Source organism: Phalacrocorax carbo, chromosome 12 (assembly GCF_963921805.1).
Source record: "Phalacrocorax carbo chromosome 12, bPhaCar2.1, whole genome shotgun sequence".
NCBI classification, from domain to species: domain Eukaryota; kingdom Metazoa; phylum Chordata; class Aves; order Suliformes; family Phalacrocoracidae; genus Phalacrocorax; species Phalacrocorax carbo.
Window position 1 is genome coordinate 14,236,665 of NC_087524.1, and position 16,760 is coordinate 14,253,424.

At 40.8% G+C, this 16,760-nt stretch overlaps 1 protein-coding gene across 5 annotated transcripts in view; it reads right to left on the reverse strand.

Annotated features, from left to right (window-relative positions):
- Positions 1–16,760, reverse strand: part of ABLIM1 (actin binding LIM protein 1) — a 225,415-nt gene that overhangs the window by 127,928 nt on the left and 80,727 nt on the right. The window contains exon 1 of one of the 5 annotated variants that reach the window (XM_064464221.1): positions 2,459–2,776. The exons of the other annotated variants lie outside the window; for them this stretch is intronic. Within the exon in view, the coding sequence (XP_064320291.1) occupies positions 2,459–2,474 (16 nt within the window). The 5' untranslated portion in view covers positions 2,475–2,776. Of the gene's footprint in view, positions 1–2,458; positions 2,777–16,760 lie in introns of those variants that run through there. 5 annotated transcript variants of the gene reach the window in all.

The window sequence follows — 16,760 nt, forward strand, 5'->3', positions numbered from 1 at the left end:
CTGTTAAAGGATATCTAGAAAGAAAGTTGCCCTTGGATGCAACACAGTGACAATAATTTCGCTGAGTAACTAGATAATAAGGGCTCATAATTGGAAATAGATAAGTACAGCGCCGGAGACATGGAAATGTGGTATCAGTCAGACATAATTTAGGAAGCGCCATTTGGTGTCAGCAGAAAACACTCTGGCCTCAGGATTTTTTTTGTGTATGAACTAACCAGGCAGACACTGAAATCATTCTACAATATGAGCATAATGAAGCATGCTAATTTGCTAAAAACTGTTGCTAACCGTTTTGCAATTCAGTGAATTGGAATTGCATTTTTCTAGTTGAAACCAGCCCCTCCAGTGCCTAGTTAACATGTTTATGAAATGACACTGGACCCAATGCATTTTCAGCTTGCTCAAACAATTCAAGCAGTGGCTGGAAGGGAGGTACCAGCTGTACCCTACTGGCCTGCATTTTGCAAGAGTGTCACTCTAGAGAGTGATATTGTAGCAGCTTCAAAGTAGCAAAAACTCCTGAACTTCTGAATAAAGCAGGGGGAGAAAAAGGAGGAAAAAAAACCCAACCAAAACAAGCAAAAAAAAAACCACAAGGAAGCAACCAAAGAAATAATAACAATAAAAAAAATTGCTGTAGAAATTATTTTAAAGTAATAAGGTAGAAAAGCAAAATACTAAACATGTACTATCCTTTCTCACTCTGCAGCCATGAGATAGGAAATATTAGTAACTGCACAAAAAAATTAAGGACAGCATTTAGTTATTTTAGTCCACTATCTGTGTGAACCAACATCAATATTAATAGCAATTGTAAATAATGCATTAAACTGGGTGCAGAGGGGGAGAGGAAGCAATTTAAATACATTTTCAACCATCTATTGTCAACTTTTCCCACTATCCTAGGAGGTTTTCTCCCTTGCATTTTTTATAAAAGTGACAGGCTTGTTTTAATTTTCTTACAGGTATATGACGCCTTTCATGGTGTAAGATCCTAAAATTTTATTTTCAGAGTACTCCTAAGGTACAGCCCCCTGTAACTGAGCATTAGCTGGCTGGGGAGCAGAAATGTATCAAAGGATCAAAACTGAATGCACAGCTAAAAAGGCTACATATATTTTATGTACAGCTCAAGGAAATCAGCAGCCCAATTTTAAAACATATCTTAGAAGACAAGCAACAATTATGATCAGTTGAATGATAATACACTTACTCTTCTGAAAAGATGAGTGGCATAGTTGATTCAAATAATCCTGAAACTTGCAGTTTCAATGATTTAGTGTGAAACTGCTACTTAAATAATCTCTTGTATGGCTTACTGATACTGGTAGCAGGTCAACTACTCACCACTGATCTTATAAAAATTATCCCGTGAACCTGAAGCAATGGATCTCAAATCTGCTAAGAAGCCAATACTATTTATGCTGGGCCACTGCTTTTCATCAATAAGAATTATCAGTAGACTCTATAATGGTTATGACTATAACTCTCTTGATCCATCTGACACACTATGACAGGCTATTGAGGCATTTGTCCTGCTCTCTTCAATCTAAGCATCTATGAAGCTAAATTCACTCAATTTATATCATTTACACCATTAAAAAAAAATTAATGTGGGTGCTCAGAATTAAAAAACCTGCTTGCTCTCACTCAACATTACTATTACTTATTTGTTTCTTCCCTAGTTTGAATTTATCCTACATTACCTTTTACAGAGTCTTCAAAAGTAAAGAACACAGATCCTCCTCTTCACAAAACAGAGCCTAAGTCTGAATCTATCTGTGATAATGTAATGCTCCAAACCCACATCCAACCCACTACCAAAGTACAAGTCACAACATATGCAATGAATGATACAGACCACTATTACTGCAAGGAAAGACCCCACATCATTTCTAAATTCTTTGACTAGTAAATGCTTCAGTAGGAGGTTTAAAATGTTATTTATAAGTAAATGAAACTGAAATATAATTTACTGCTGCAAAATTAAAACATTACACAAAATCTCACATAATCCATTTTTTCATTAAAAGGTAAGATATGACCCTCTGAAGTCCAGACTTGCTGAATACATCAATGTTTATCTTTAAAGTTTTAAGCTAATTGCTTTGATGGTCAAAGTGCTTTGAACTGTAGCAAATCCAGGTAAAAAACAATCAACAGCAAACTTGGATTAAATCACAGAAAAAAACCAAAAAAACATGCACACACAGGAGGAACCCAGCTGTGCAAACACTCTAAATTAGGTGTGTTCCAGATTCTACCCTTATTAAAACAGGTACAAAGATAATCAATGCGATCCACAGCAGCTTTTGGCACATCACTTCTATAGAAAGGAAAACAGCAACTGTCAATCAAAGCATGCTTCATTTTAAATTTGAAGGTTTAAACCTCAGGTGATTATGGCTGGCACATTAGGTCGTTTCAGCTCCAGTCTATCAATAAACACAATTACCTTTCTCTTTCACCATGGCAAACAAATTTTCTTCGTAGTGGAAGCAGCAAGAATTGACTGAACTAATTTAAACACAATCTCTTTTCCAGCAGTGTTAGGCTGTGGTGGATTTACAAAGAAAGAAAAAAAAAAAAAAAAAAAGGCAGCTTATTCCAGGCAATTATCTTCCTCAGTCAGATTTCCCACAAGATGTGGTCAGGTCCGATTGCTTGTCACGGTGTCTTTTCTTCTTGTGCCTCTTATCTTCTTCCACCGTGGTCTTTTCCTATGGCTAATGGCAGCTCATACCCTGCTTGCGGACTCTGCCCCTTGTGCTGAAACAGCCAGCTACAGCTGCTGCTGCGGAACAAATGCTGAATTCCACTGTCCCTAATTTCCAGCCAGTGACACCACCTTGCGTTCCTCTGCCCTCGCAGAACTAAGCTGGCAGCGTGATTTGCTCCCGAATGACTGGCAAAAGACTGCAAGCGAGAAGATGCGAGAGAGAACAGGATAGCTGTTCAAACACACACAGAAAGCTGAAGTGGCATTTATGAGTTTCCTATTATTTTATTTATTCAAACTGAGCCAGGATCAAGAGAGGAAACATAAGATGAACGCGGGGAAGTGCTGAGGCAGGCTGCGGCACAGTGGCTTTTCTATGGTGAGCACTGTTTATCCGCTCCTGGTTTTGCTTTAAAGCTGTTACCAAACGCCACTTACTAGACCACAAAACATGCTAATAGACAGACTCCCAATGCCTTCTGACTATAGTACAGAAAAGAGTAACGTATAATCTGTGCAAGCTGAGAATACTGACTCTATTCACCACCCTGAAATAACAATAAAAATAACAAAAATGAAAAGTGTCACCAGTCAGTGAGCACCTGGGTTCAGAGGCATAGCCAGGGAGCACCGCAGATTAAAGTTTTGCTATGAGTCAAGGTAAGCGCTGTATTCTGAAATACCAAATAATTGTAAACTACAGCTCCTCTTACATTATTCCTTTTGAGATGACAGCCACACGTACTCATGGAACTGAGAAGAGAGTAGCGTACTGAAACAGCAGCATTTACGCATGAATTTCACCCCCCCAACACAGCCCCAACAAAACAAAGCACCAGTGTTGAAGCCAGGCATCAAAATGACCTTTGAAGTTATGGTTTTCTAGGCACTAAACTCTACCTGAGAGAAAAAGGACTGGTCAGTAAGCTGATATTAGGAAACAAACAAGCCAACCTTTTATGATATTGCCAAGGCTAATCATCTTGTGGCAATATTCAGAATATTCCTTTTTTCTATTAACAGATAGAGTTCAGGGTCAGGTGAGAAAGATATCTTTTATCAGCATGCTTTTATTCACAGTTCTGAAGAAAAGCTTGGACATAAGATTAATCAAAACCCTGAATGCCCAATAAAAACTACTTAACATGTATTATTTTTAATACATATACACTACCAGTATCAAGATTTTGGGGAATCTCCATCACTACTACTGTATGCCACTTTTTCCTTATGTATAAACAATTTCATTCCTCACTTCAGCTACCTACCAGTGACTTCACCAATACAAACCTACACCATCATGCCTTTGCTTGGACAGTAAATTTTAGTATCTGTGGTTTAAGGGTGGAGGAAATGGCAAAGGGAAGTGAACTGACTTGCCAGAGACAGAGGTGACCTCAGTAGTAGAGAACTGGGTCAAATATATTCTGGGCTACATTATGGGCAGATTCATTGGGCTATAGCTTCAACTTGGCACAACTCAGTGCAAATGTGCTTTAGGTTACATGACAGATGTGCAACTACATTTATACTGCACCTTAAAGCAAAAGCTATGTTCAGCCCAGAGTTGAAGGCACCCCTGTTTTTTGACAGCTGGACTTGAACTGGAGCTCACACCTCCACAAGGGAATTCCTTCTCAATCCTACTGTATGTAGGGAGAGAGAAATCAATGTAAAGAAACAAGCTGTAGGCATCAGCCAGGCAGAGCAGCAGATGGCTGATACCTGCTGGGGAAAAAAAAAAAAAAAAAAATCAGAGCATGCACACAGTGTCAAAAATTTCTGCAGGAAATAAATTCTAAATGTTTTGTATAAATTCCACCCAGAACAACAGAAAGAAATGAAGCGAGCCAGTCTGCATCACCCAAAAGGTATCTCTTATTCAGTGATATTCTTTAATAAATAAATAACTAGAAGAGAGATAAAATCAGGCACATGCATGGAAAAAAATAGTTATTCTATTCTAACAAATCTAGGCTGGCTTTCTATTGTTAGTAGTTTAACGTGTAAGAGAAGCACAGCCCAGGCAGTCTGACATTCTTGCTTCTATGACTCAATGTGTTACTATTAATAGCATGTGAGGCTCAACTGGGGAGCCAGGCTGAACCCCACCAACACGGAGGCATCATCCATTATGTCACATTTCTGACACATTAGAGATGTCAGGTTGTAACTCATCCTGGCTGTGTTCTTTTTCAAACAGTATTTTGTAAACAGTTAGGGGACAGCCTCCTGAAAGGGGCACATCTGACCTCCATTCATAAATATTTGATCTGATGTGCAGAGCTCAAGTCTAAGGATGCACATACATGGACACTGTTAACCCCTTCCTGTGATCCTCAGACACCCTCAAAAGGCTTGCAATGATTATCATTCTTTTTTTTTCCCAGCAGCTGCTGACACAGAAGCTGCCTGCTGGTATCTGGACTTTCTGTTCTCCAAGTTCATTACCTCCATTTTTCACATGTGCTAGAGATTAGCACTGCTGTATCTCATCTCACACGTAGCTGAATAAGAGCCTTTCCTCACGCCGTTCAGCCGCGGAAAGCTGCAATGCCAGACTACAGCATGCACATAAAACCAGATTTAAGAATACAGACTGCAGTAAATTATACTGGAGATGTAGGAGTCAAATGTAATTTAGTCCTGAGTAAAGAGATACAAAGAGCAGAATTTGGTATTGTAAATAAAATCTTTTTACACCAGGATGATTTTTGGTTTCAATCTCATTGTTTTAAGCCTGAAGACTAAAATCTACCCTGCTGTACAATTCAGAATCTACTCAGATATCCTAAACTGGAGATGAAAGAGGAATAGCTAGCAAGTCTAGAAACAAATCCCTAGTACTTATTGCTATTTAGAGGTACATATTTAAGGAAAGCAAAATAACTTGCTTTTCTTTAAATAACCTTTTGCACTGTACAAATTAAATAGAGAGTCTCCCTTGAGTGGGAGTGTGGGTGGAGGAGTCACAATGAGTACACTGCAGCTAAACGACATGTTTATGTTGCTGTTATTTTCTGGTGAAAAATATCCTGTGCATTCAGCAAGAGGCATGAGAGCCACACTGAGATCACTCCACAAAGGGAAAGAGTTAAACCAGTTTGTTTTGCTTTTTCTTGTACCTTGATAATGTTGAAAAAGTATGTGTAAGATACTAAGCAGTTTAGCCATGATTTAAGATTTGTTGTTCTCATTTTAAAAGCTGTCTTTCATACTTTTATCTTGCTCTCATTCTTCACAGATGAGATCATGGCTTAGAAGTATCAGCACACAGTTTTTATACAACTTCTTCAAAACTGACTGATATCTCTTGGTCATCAACCAATGAAGGAAACAGTCTGCTAGAAAACAGAAAGGCAAAGAGGAGAAGTTGTTCTACTAAATAACATCCAGGAAAATACCCTCTCTGTTCAATATCCTCGCTTCTGGCAAAGTCTGGCACTAACAGTTTTGACAAGAAAGCCTGCCACAGGCTTTCGCAGCTTAGCCACCGTACAACCTGGGTCAATTAAGAGATATCGCTTGTATGAAGTCTTGATTATGGCATTTTGCAAAATGTTCCCTTCTCCAGGAAGGAAATGCCGCTCTCTTATGACCTGCTCTAATTGTTATCCTGACTTAACTGTGCCTGCTCAGAGGAAAACCAATAATGTCAACATGGGATTTCTTGCAAAAGACCTGTGACCCAGCAGTGGTCCCGGTGCCCTGACGGGGAAGCCTACAGTTTCCAGCTTTAGCATTCTCAAAAGCTATACAATTAAGTATTTCCTGGCTTCTGTTTCTCCTGAATATATCCTGCTCCAGCAACCTATTCCTCTGACACCTCTCTCTCAGCCGCTTGGACAGCTGACACATTTTCCATCTTTTGAAAATTGAAGTGCTCAAGCAGCAGCGCTTCTTAAGGACTGTAGTATAAAAGAATACAGGCAACCAACTTGGGCAAAGCTGATGGCATCGCTGGAGTTTTTCAGATTCACGCAGACACGCTGCTGAGTAGGAATCAGCCTGTAACTGACAAAACTCTTTCCCGTACCAGGTGTGAAGAGCTGCGTGTTTACTCCTGAAGAAAGACAGAAGGTGTTTAGTAAGGCTGCTCTTGCACGTGTTGCTCTTTTGTCTCTCCAGGTTCTTACAGTCCCCTCAGTAAATCTTACAGTCCTCCCAAGCCTGCAGGCAAGCTGCAGGGAAAGTTCATTCATGGCAGTCATCCTGTAGCCTTTCCGTAGCCTCCACACGGTTTTTGCTCTGTAGTGGCTTCATACTGCAGCTTGTGCAACAGTCTGAGGCTGCCAACCTCTCCTTAAGCCCACCTCCTCACCAGTGCCCTGCGTGGAACCAGCCGAATGTTAAGGAGCCGTGAAGGCCCCCAGACTGACCTCACTGCCTCAGACCCACTATGTTGCCCTATCACAAGTTTTAAACAGTTTAGAGGGGCGTACACAGACCCACCGGAGAGGAATATGGTTCTTGCTTAGGACATACCATGGTCCTGCAATCCTACATCTTGGGATAATCACATTATCTTTACTGATAAGGGTGATCCTCAAGTAAATAAAACATGATGATCTGGGTCCTACCCACAGCTCTTCTGCTGTGCTGGGCTTTTCTTTGTAGCCTGTGTCATGCTATTTTGGATACAATCAGTCCATAATATTGGTGTTTACAGTCATGTGTCTCATTCTTTTAGACTAAATGAAATTAGAATTTACCAAATGCATCACCTGATTCAGCAAAATGATAGTGTATTCATTCTGATCTGCCAGGATTTGTGGGTTTAGTGCTTTTTTAATAGATCCATTTGATATTCTTTCAAATTAGACTCCTCAGGAATAAAACATTTCTCAGGTTTTGACCTATTAAGAGGACTGAATTTCTTAGAACAAAATTTTGTTTTCTGAGGTTCTCATAAGCAAGATTTTCTTAGCAGGCTGCTACTCTGTGTTACAGTAATAGTCTGCAAAATACAGATAAAACAGTAAAAGTAATGTCTAACTGCAAATAAGGAAACAAGGACATGTGAGAAACTGAACTAAGGTATTGTTTATTAAGACTTATGTTAAGCTCAATGTAAAGCATGCGAAGAATACCTCCCAGGCGTGCTTATGCAAGATAACCATCAGAGATAAGACAAGCAACCCCATATCACCAGGAAGCAGGAAACGACCCCCTAACAACAACTGAAGCATGCGAAAAGTACCTCCACTATCTCATTGAACATGGAAGTAAAGATGTATAAAGAGAGACTGTTTGAACTGCTCAGTACGGCAGTTGGCGGAGCGCAGACTCCCCTGCCGTCCAGCGCTGTATTTGCTCATATTCTACTTGCTACAATTAATAAAATTCTAATTGGATTATGATCCATTGTGGTCTCAATTTATGACAATTTGGTGCCGTGACTCGGATAAGGAACGGTGAGCTTCTGTCCTCCGGGGAGGCGCCCCGCGGCAATCCGCGGCCCCGCAACCGACAGCTTACCTCAACCTTACCGACGAACCTAAATTCTAGAATGATGAGCAAAGGAGAAACCGGTAAAATCCCATAAAAATTCTGTGCACGGGAGTCCGGACGAAGACGCAGGGCGCGTAAGTATATGGCGAATTTGTTCGCGGGTTTACCGTTCGGGCGGGATTGGGTTTCCTGGAATATAACGAGTGAGAGGTTCGCTATATTGAACCAGGCGAGTGCGGACCCTTAAGTACTGCGTTTCCCATCTCCCGCGAGGGACTGGGCCAGGAACAAGGGGAACGAGTGAGTGCACGCTTGTGGATATTCCAGAAGATGGGGGCGAAGGGCAGCAAGCCTTCGACTCCCATGGGAAAGGTACCCACTGTACCTAAGAATACCCCTCTGGCATATATCCTAGACAATTGGAGATATTTCCCTGGAACCCTAGGGAAAGATAAACAGAAAATGATAAAATATTGTACTAGGATATGGGGAGGGAAGAAGATTTCTAAAGATGTCGTTTGGCCAGTCTATGGGTCAGAAGAGGATTGGGTCAGACAACAATTAAACCTCTGGGTTAACAATAAAAAAAAAAAAACCCCTTAACCCAGAAGAGAGTCAGTATGCGGAAGTGTGGCTAGAAAGACCGAGAGCTAGACTTTATCCACTGAATGAAGTAAAAACTGAACAAAAGAAAAAGAAGGAAGAGTTAGACGAAACCCTTCTAACCCCCCCTCCTTATATTTCTCCTCCTGCTCCCGCAGCCCCTTCAGAGGTCCCCAGAGTGCCCACTCCCCCACCAGAATCGGAACAAGGGTCTCCCCCTCCTCCTAGACGCGTAACTAGGAGTCAAAAAGGGGCAGCTCAGATGTATCCTTTAAGGGAAATGCCCATGGGGGGACTCCAACCTGTGATTGGATATATTTTTGTGCCCCTAAGTTCGGCTGACCTACGAGATTTTAAAAGAACCGAGATGGGAAACCTAATTGAAGACCCACTCGGAGTGGCAGAAAGATTAGATCAATTTTTGGGACCAAACCTTTATACTTGAGATGAGATGCAATCTATCCTTGGTCAATTATTTACTACCGAGGAAAGAGATATGATCAGGCGAGCAGGAATGAGACTGTGGGATGCTCAGCATGCCCAGGGACCCCAAGCAGATATTAAATGGCCACTCCAAAGACCTAATTGGGATAATCAGGATCCGGTGCATAGAACTCATATGCAGGACCTGAGAACTATAGTAATTCAAGGGATTAGAGAAGCAGTACCCCGTGGCCAGAATATCAATAAAGCATTTAATGAAATACAAAAGAAAGATGAGAGCCCTACTGAGTGGCTGGAACGACTGAGGAAAGCCCTTCAGCTGTATTCTGGGGTAAATCCAGACGACCCTTTAGGGCAAGCGCTCCTCAAAACTCAGTTTGTGGCAAAATCATGGGAAGATATCAGAAAGAAGATTGAAAAGTTAGAGGACTGGCAGAATAGAGGGTTGGATGAATTATTGAGGGAAGCTCAGAAAGTCTACGTAAAGTGGGAAGAAGAGAGCAGCAAGCGACAAGTAAAAATGATGGTAGCAGCAGTCAGAGAGGATCGCAAAGGGCGGACTGGTGAACACAGATCTGCTGGAACGAAACAAGGGAACGTGGTAGTAAAGAAGGAACAGAGATGTTGTTTTTACTGTGGAAAGAAGGGACATATAAAGACGAATTGCAGAGAAAGGATCAGGGATGAGGAAATATTAAAAACGGAATAGGAGAGTCAGGGGCTCTATATCCTAGGGGACCGGAGTCATCATGAGCCCTTGATAAAATTAAAAATAGGTCCCCATAAACAAGAGTTCACCTTTTTAGTAGACACTGGGGCTGAGAAATCGACTATTAGGCAAACACCTGAGGGATGTAAAGTTTCCCCTGAAAAAGTACAAGTAATTGGGGCAAAAGGAGAATTTAAGACAATAGAATCGGGCCCCCTGAGTGCCAGCTGGTCGGCTCAAGCCTGTGAGCTGTACGCATTGTGGAAAGCCTTAGTGTCACTGAAGGGAAAGGATGGAACTATATATACAGACTCACGCTATGCGTTCGGAGTAGTACATACCTTTGGGAAAATATGGGAGGAGAGAGGATTTGTTAACTCACAGGGAAAAGAACTGATACACCCAGAATTAATTCGGCGAGTTCTGGGGGCATTGAAAATACCAAATAAAATAGCAGTTGTACATATAAAGGGACACCAGCGAGGCACGAGTTATCAAGTTAGAGGAAATAATGCAGCTGATACAGAAGCAAAACGAGTAGCAGGCAATTATAGTACGATTTTGACTATGCAACAAGTACCTGTTAGTAATAATTTGAGTTTTGAGTCTGCAGAAAAGGAAAAACTAGAACAAATGGGAGCTAAGGAACAAGATGAAACAGCTGTCCGGACTGCTGAGCGTGGATGGACTCATGCTAGTCGCATTAAAGGCCCAGTGACGAGACCCCACTGGAAAGTAATCAGTACTCCAGGTGACACCAAGATAACTCTGAAAAGATAACGTAATGATAAGAACTTTAGTTGATTATTTTGCCGCATTAACTTTTGGTATAAAGTGTATATTGCTGTTTATATTTGCTATAATTATCTTTTTTTAATCTATTATATATGGAAGCGTACAAAGTGTGTTGAAGGAAATTGCTAAACTTATGTAGTAACACAATATTGAATATAGAGGAAAAGCTAATAAGCACTTTAGATATACAAATTAGATGCAATCATTTGAACTGCGATTGTTATCCATTTGCTTGTTGCAAGTGTAAGGTATGCCAGGATAAATGGTGGACACACTGTGAATATGGATACCCTCCGATAGGAGTTTGCACACAGTGTTGGAAAACCCAAAGAACTCTCACTGAGTGGAAATTAAAAACAATTAGAGTCGGAACAAGAAATTATTCGAGGATCCCATGAATGGTGGAAAGTTTTGCCAAAGGAATAAACCCTTAGTATTATTGTTACCATTCCAACGAATCAATCCCCTTTGTGGTTGAAATTTTGGCTACAAAGTGCAGAAGGGAAGTACTAGCTGTGTCTTGCTTAGTCCCATTAGTTAAAGCTGCAAAGTGGGAGGCCTATATAAACAGGCAGAAAGCCTGAAACAGCTGTTCTCCTGAAGATTTCCCTTGCTGCCAAGAAGATGGTACACCCCGTGGCTCGAAGCAACCGAGTCGACGGGCGAGGCAGAGGAGGAACAAACTGTGGAGAAAAGAACCAGAACAATGAGACGCAAAAGCAGCTATGGTCGAACTTCCCCAAGACTGGTAAAAGTGTACTTAAATTGGAAAAATTGACAGACACCCTTTTTCCTGGTATATCGTTAGTTTTATTATCGATAATAGCCCAAACTCCGGAAAAGGTTAGATCAACGTAAAAAAGATCGTGAAGCGGGCAAGTTATGGTATGAAAGCTGGTTTAATGTTTCACCTTGGCTAACCACTTCATTGTCTGCTTTAGCAGGACCGCTTATTATGTTGATTCTGGGACTTATATTTGGACCTTGTATATTACGCTGTATTTTACATTTTATTAAAGAACGGTTTGACCCAGCTAAATTGCTTATTTTGACTACAAGGTCTGAAGCAAAATATAAGAGTGTATCTATTAATGAAGATGACGATTGTTGTGAATGCATTATGCCACATAAGAACTATGATTGTAATTGTGAGATATTACCTTGTGAGTGTTATGATAAATGTCGGAATTGTGGAAGAAGATTTGCCTGCAGTGCCGAAAATGAAAGTAGTGTCTAATAAACAATAATAGGATAAAAAGAAAAAGGGGGGATTGTGAGAAACTGAACTAAGGTATTGTTTATTAAGACTTATGTTAAGCTCAATGTAAAGCATGCGAAGAATACCTCCCAGGCGTGCTTATGCAAGATAACCATCAGAGATAAGACAAGCAACCCCATATCACCAGGAAGCAGGAAACGACCCCCTAACAACAACTGAAGCATGCGAAAAGTACCTCCACTATCTCATTGAACATGGAAGTAAAGATGTATAAAGAGAGACTGTTTGAACTGCTCAGTACGGCAGTTGGCGGAGCGCAGACTCCCCTGCCGTCCAGCGCTGTATTTGCTCATATTCTACTTGCTACAATTAATAAAATTCTAATTGGATTATGATCCATTGTGGTCTCAATTTATGACAGACACTTGGCTTTGCTTTAAACATTAATAAGCCTATAACACATGTTTATGTGAAAAGGCACCTGAAACCTCCAGATCATCTTATCTTTAGAAACAGGCGAGAAAAGATGGTTACATTGTATTTCTTTGCAGTGGCCCCAGAAATATACAAAGCTCACTGATGGGTGATCTTCTGACTGTAGGTACGTACAAACATTTACCTCTGAACACAAACTTATATTATTGATATAACACCTGCCTTCCAAAATGCTTATGTTATTGCTAATCCTTAGAAAAGAGACCATGCTTTCTTCACACCTGTGTGAACGTTTACACGAAGCCCACCTACTTGGCACTGAACTGAGATACAGGACAGAAATATGCTGTAGTGACAGTGCTTTAAACTCAGTATTTTTTTAAAAAACTATCATATAAAAGCATTACTATTCGCCTGCTATAAATTGAATTTGTGTAGCCAAATCATGACCACAACCGGTACTGTTGCTGATAAAAATGAGCGTACTGTTAGTAACCATTACTGACAGTAACCACAATTACTGTTAAAACTGCAAGTAACTTGCATGGAGGCAAGAATCCCCAACAGGAAAGCATATATGCAAGTGTCATGCTTTACTGTGCATGCCTAAGGTTAAGGAGATTTGATACTGATAATCTACTTCAGAATTGGATTAACTCTGCAGAATAACCCCCACAGCCTGTCTTGGGAGTTTTTGTCTCAGTGAAATCAGCAGGAATGCAGTAAAGCCTCACTAGTCTAAAGAGCTTCTCCATGAGAGGTCCATGAAACACCAGATCGAAGCAGCTTCAAGCCAATCAGTTAATTTGCAGAGCAAAGAAACAAGTTCTTTGTTTCACAGTCTGGAGAGATGTGCCAGAGTATCTGACTAAGCATTAACCTTTACTGTATGCCTCAGCAATACAACATCCAGCAAAGCATTCAACGATGCAAGTCCACAGTCCCTGAAGATGAGGCAGCCCATCATGTAGACACCCTTACATTTAATCAATTTTCACTGTGCCAAATGACAAATTCCTTCCTTTCTGATTCCACATCAAACTATAAATAGGACTCTGAAAAATGGCACCTAAATCTGTCCTGCAAATGTATCTCACTCCCAACAGCTATTTCCCAGTCCAGTGTCCTATCAAATGAACCACAGCAGACCTCAAAGAAAATATAAAATATTATTTCCAAGTATATATGACTTGGCAACATACTGTAATATTAATATATTCAAGCAAGTTTTGACAACACACACATTTTTTTATCACCTCACTTCAGCTTCCAGAACTTTTCTATCAGTGGCTCTTCAATTTTATCTGCTAGCTAGGGAGGTCACTTGCTTCAGTATATAAAAACTTGTATATCTGAAGCTGTCTTTTAAATTATTTGTTGCCGTTTCAATAGTAGGATCACCATAAAAATATTAAGCAGACAGATAAATTGATATTCAAAACAGAGTAGGCATAACTGATTCCCACATCTGCACCAACTGCAATTTGTAAAATTCAACTACAAAAGCTACTTTGCTGCTGCTTCTTCATAAGGAAGTTTGCACCAAACCGGACGCCTCACTGCCTCTGCTCCAGAGTCGCGTATTTTAAAGGAGTGTTTACCAACTTAAAAAAATAAAACAAACAATATTGAATCTTCCAAGTGTTGATGTATACTGACAAGCTAATTGGGTTTATATCTTTGCATTTTACAGTTTAATGCTTCTGTGTTTTACATTGGGAACTGCACGGACAGCTCCACCATTTAATTCACTTGGTAACAAACCAGTAATAAATGTTCCCTGGTGCCATAGTGTTTCTGTCTCCCACCACAAAAACCCCCTCTTTAAAGGAAAACAACTGAAAATTGAAAAATCAAAAGCAGGACAATGTAAAACTGTAATCACAATCTCCCATTCTAACATTGTCTTCCTTCCCTGTCAGCTGCACCTTGTCTGCGTCACCTGGGTGAAGAACATTCGTGCTTCCCTTTCCTTCCTTCTCCTCCCGTTAACTATTTGCCCTTTTACTGAAAAAATCACACAGAGGTCTACCAAACATCTATCATTCTCTCAAACTAAAAGTCACTTTTCAGTTCCCTGTGTACAAAAGTCTACGTAGTGAAATGCCCATCTCTCAGGCATAAAGGAGGAAAGGAGCCAACAGCAATTAACATTCACCCTCTACAGGAGGGATGCACAGGAGCGGGCGAAGCAAGGAAGAGGCCATGTACCAAGCTCCTCTCTGCTCTTCTACTGCCTCCATGCTCCAAAGCCAACACTGGAGTGAGTGAGGACAGCCATTTCCTATGCCCTTCTCTCTGCTCTGAAGTTTTCCCACTATTTCACCTTCTGGATAAGCAGAGCAGGCCCAAGGAACGGCTTTCAGAGAGAAGAAATAATAACTTCTACTTCTCTTTTCCCCATCCCAGCGCCACCAGTATGTTACCCGCTGGCAGAAAGGCTGGAAGTTCTTCAGCTTGAGGCCAGCCTCCATTCCAGATGTACCCATACCTCTCCTGCCTGCAGGAGGCTCTGAGCACCCGCAGGCGGTTGGGTGGGAGAGGGGCTGTTCTGGGGCTACCTGAAGCAGCGGAGGACAAGCCACACCTGCCGTCACCCTGCGAGGGACTGCATCGCTCCCTCGGTTGTTTGATTAAAATGCCAAGATTACACAACTGCAAATGACGGACATGGGAGAGGAAGTTTCAATCAGATACAGAACAAAAGCAGGACTCCCAATAAACAACAGTGGGGGATGTGTAGCCACAATACGGCTCTTTCCAGCCAGAGCTGCCTGCGCCCATCAGTATTACGGACTTACAGAGCAAGTGAGATCTTTGCTTCAATTGGCCTTAACAATCTTCACACTACTGCCTCTGTATGTAGCCGCAGAGAAAACCACAAGATTTTCTTTATTTCTTTCTACTTAAAACTGATATAGCTCTTCTTTCTTGCTAGCACTTAGTAACAGTAGGAACTGCAATTTTGTCTTGTTTATTGGACAACAGGTAACAAAGAATTTAGGCTGAGAGGGAGCAGTGAGCCCTACAGAGGTGAATTCAACTGCTCTAAACTGTGCTACATTAATGCAGATTAATGCTAAACCACTAATGTACTACTAAGCAAATTAGCTTGGATTGATCTCAAACACTGGCAACAACTTGTCCCACAGCAAATGGAAATCTGAAACAGGAAGCCAAGGGTTAAGATGACATTAAATGTTCAAATATTTTAAATAAAAATGGGGCAGTGATTAAATTGGAGTAGAGATATTGGAAACAGGCAGAGCACAAAGAACTGGTCCTAACTGATTACTTTTTCTTTTTAAATGTAATTAAAAAAAAAAATCAAGCTAACTGTGCATATTTACAGCAGCAAAGATTATTAGGGCCTAACACAGGGAGTTCCAGCTATACTTCTTACTCAAACACAAAACCCCTACTCAGTATTTTTCACAAGCATATTTGTCTGTGCTTCTCAGGACAGCGCAGAACACATCTCCATTAGACAATGCCTTATTCATCTGAAGATTGACTAAATCCCTCAGTTATCTCCACTCCTCTAGATTGGGCAAACCTAATTCTATTAATCTTTTCTCATAAGACTTTTTTCCTAATAATATTCTCACTGCCTTCTACTAGATTCCCTCCAATTTATCAGTATCTTTCTCCAAATGCAATACACAAACCTGGAGACAGTATCCAGCAAAGTCCTGTTCAGTAACAGAAACAGAAGAAAATTATCTACCTTGCTGTACATACCTCCTGCTAACGCATCCTGGAAAAAGAATGACTTTTTCTTTGCAGCACTCTTACACAGCTGATCTATATTTACATTGTGATAAGTATCATTATTGTCCATATACTTTCCTGGAGTAGTGTTAGTTATTTTCCGTTTCTTACCTGTGCAAGTCCAGCACCTTACACTTTCAGTCACTGAAATTCAACTGCATGGTTTCAAACCATCTAGCTGACTCATCAGGACTATTCTGAATTCAGACACTGTCCTGAAGAAGGGTGACATAATGCTCCTAAACCTGGATTACCACAAACTTTAAAAGCATGCTCCCTATTTAATCATATAAGCCAGCATTATTAAAAGAAATAAAAATTATAGGGACTGAGGCCAGGAGAGATTGCTCACTTGAAGGAATCCATTTGAAAAGCTATCAAAAACAACCACCACCCTGTCTGAAGTGCACGAGCAGTCTGTTCGGCACCTCTCGGCATCTAAAGAGTACCAGCTACTACAATGCCAGCAGAACCTGCATTTTTCTCTCTCATATCACTACTTGCCACATTCAAGATTGCTTAGCTTTGGACACCTGACAAGTTCACACAGCACCATTAAAACCTTATGGCTGTAGGTCACCTCAAATACACATTCTGTGGGGAGCTACTAT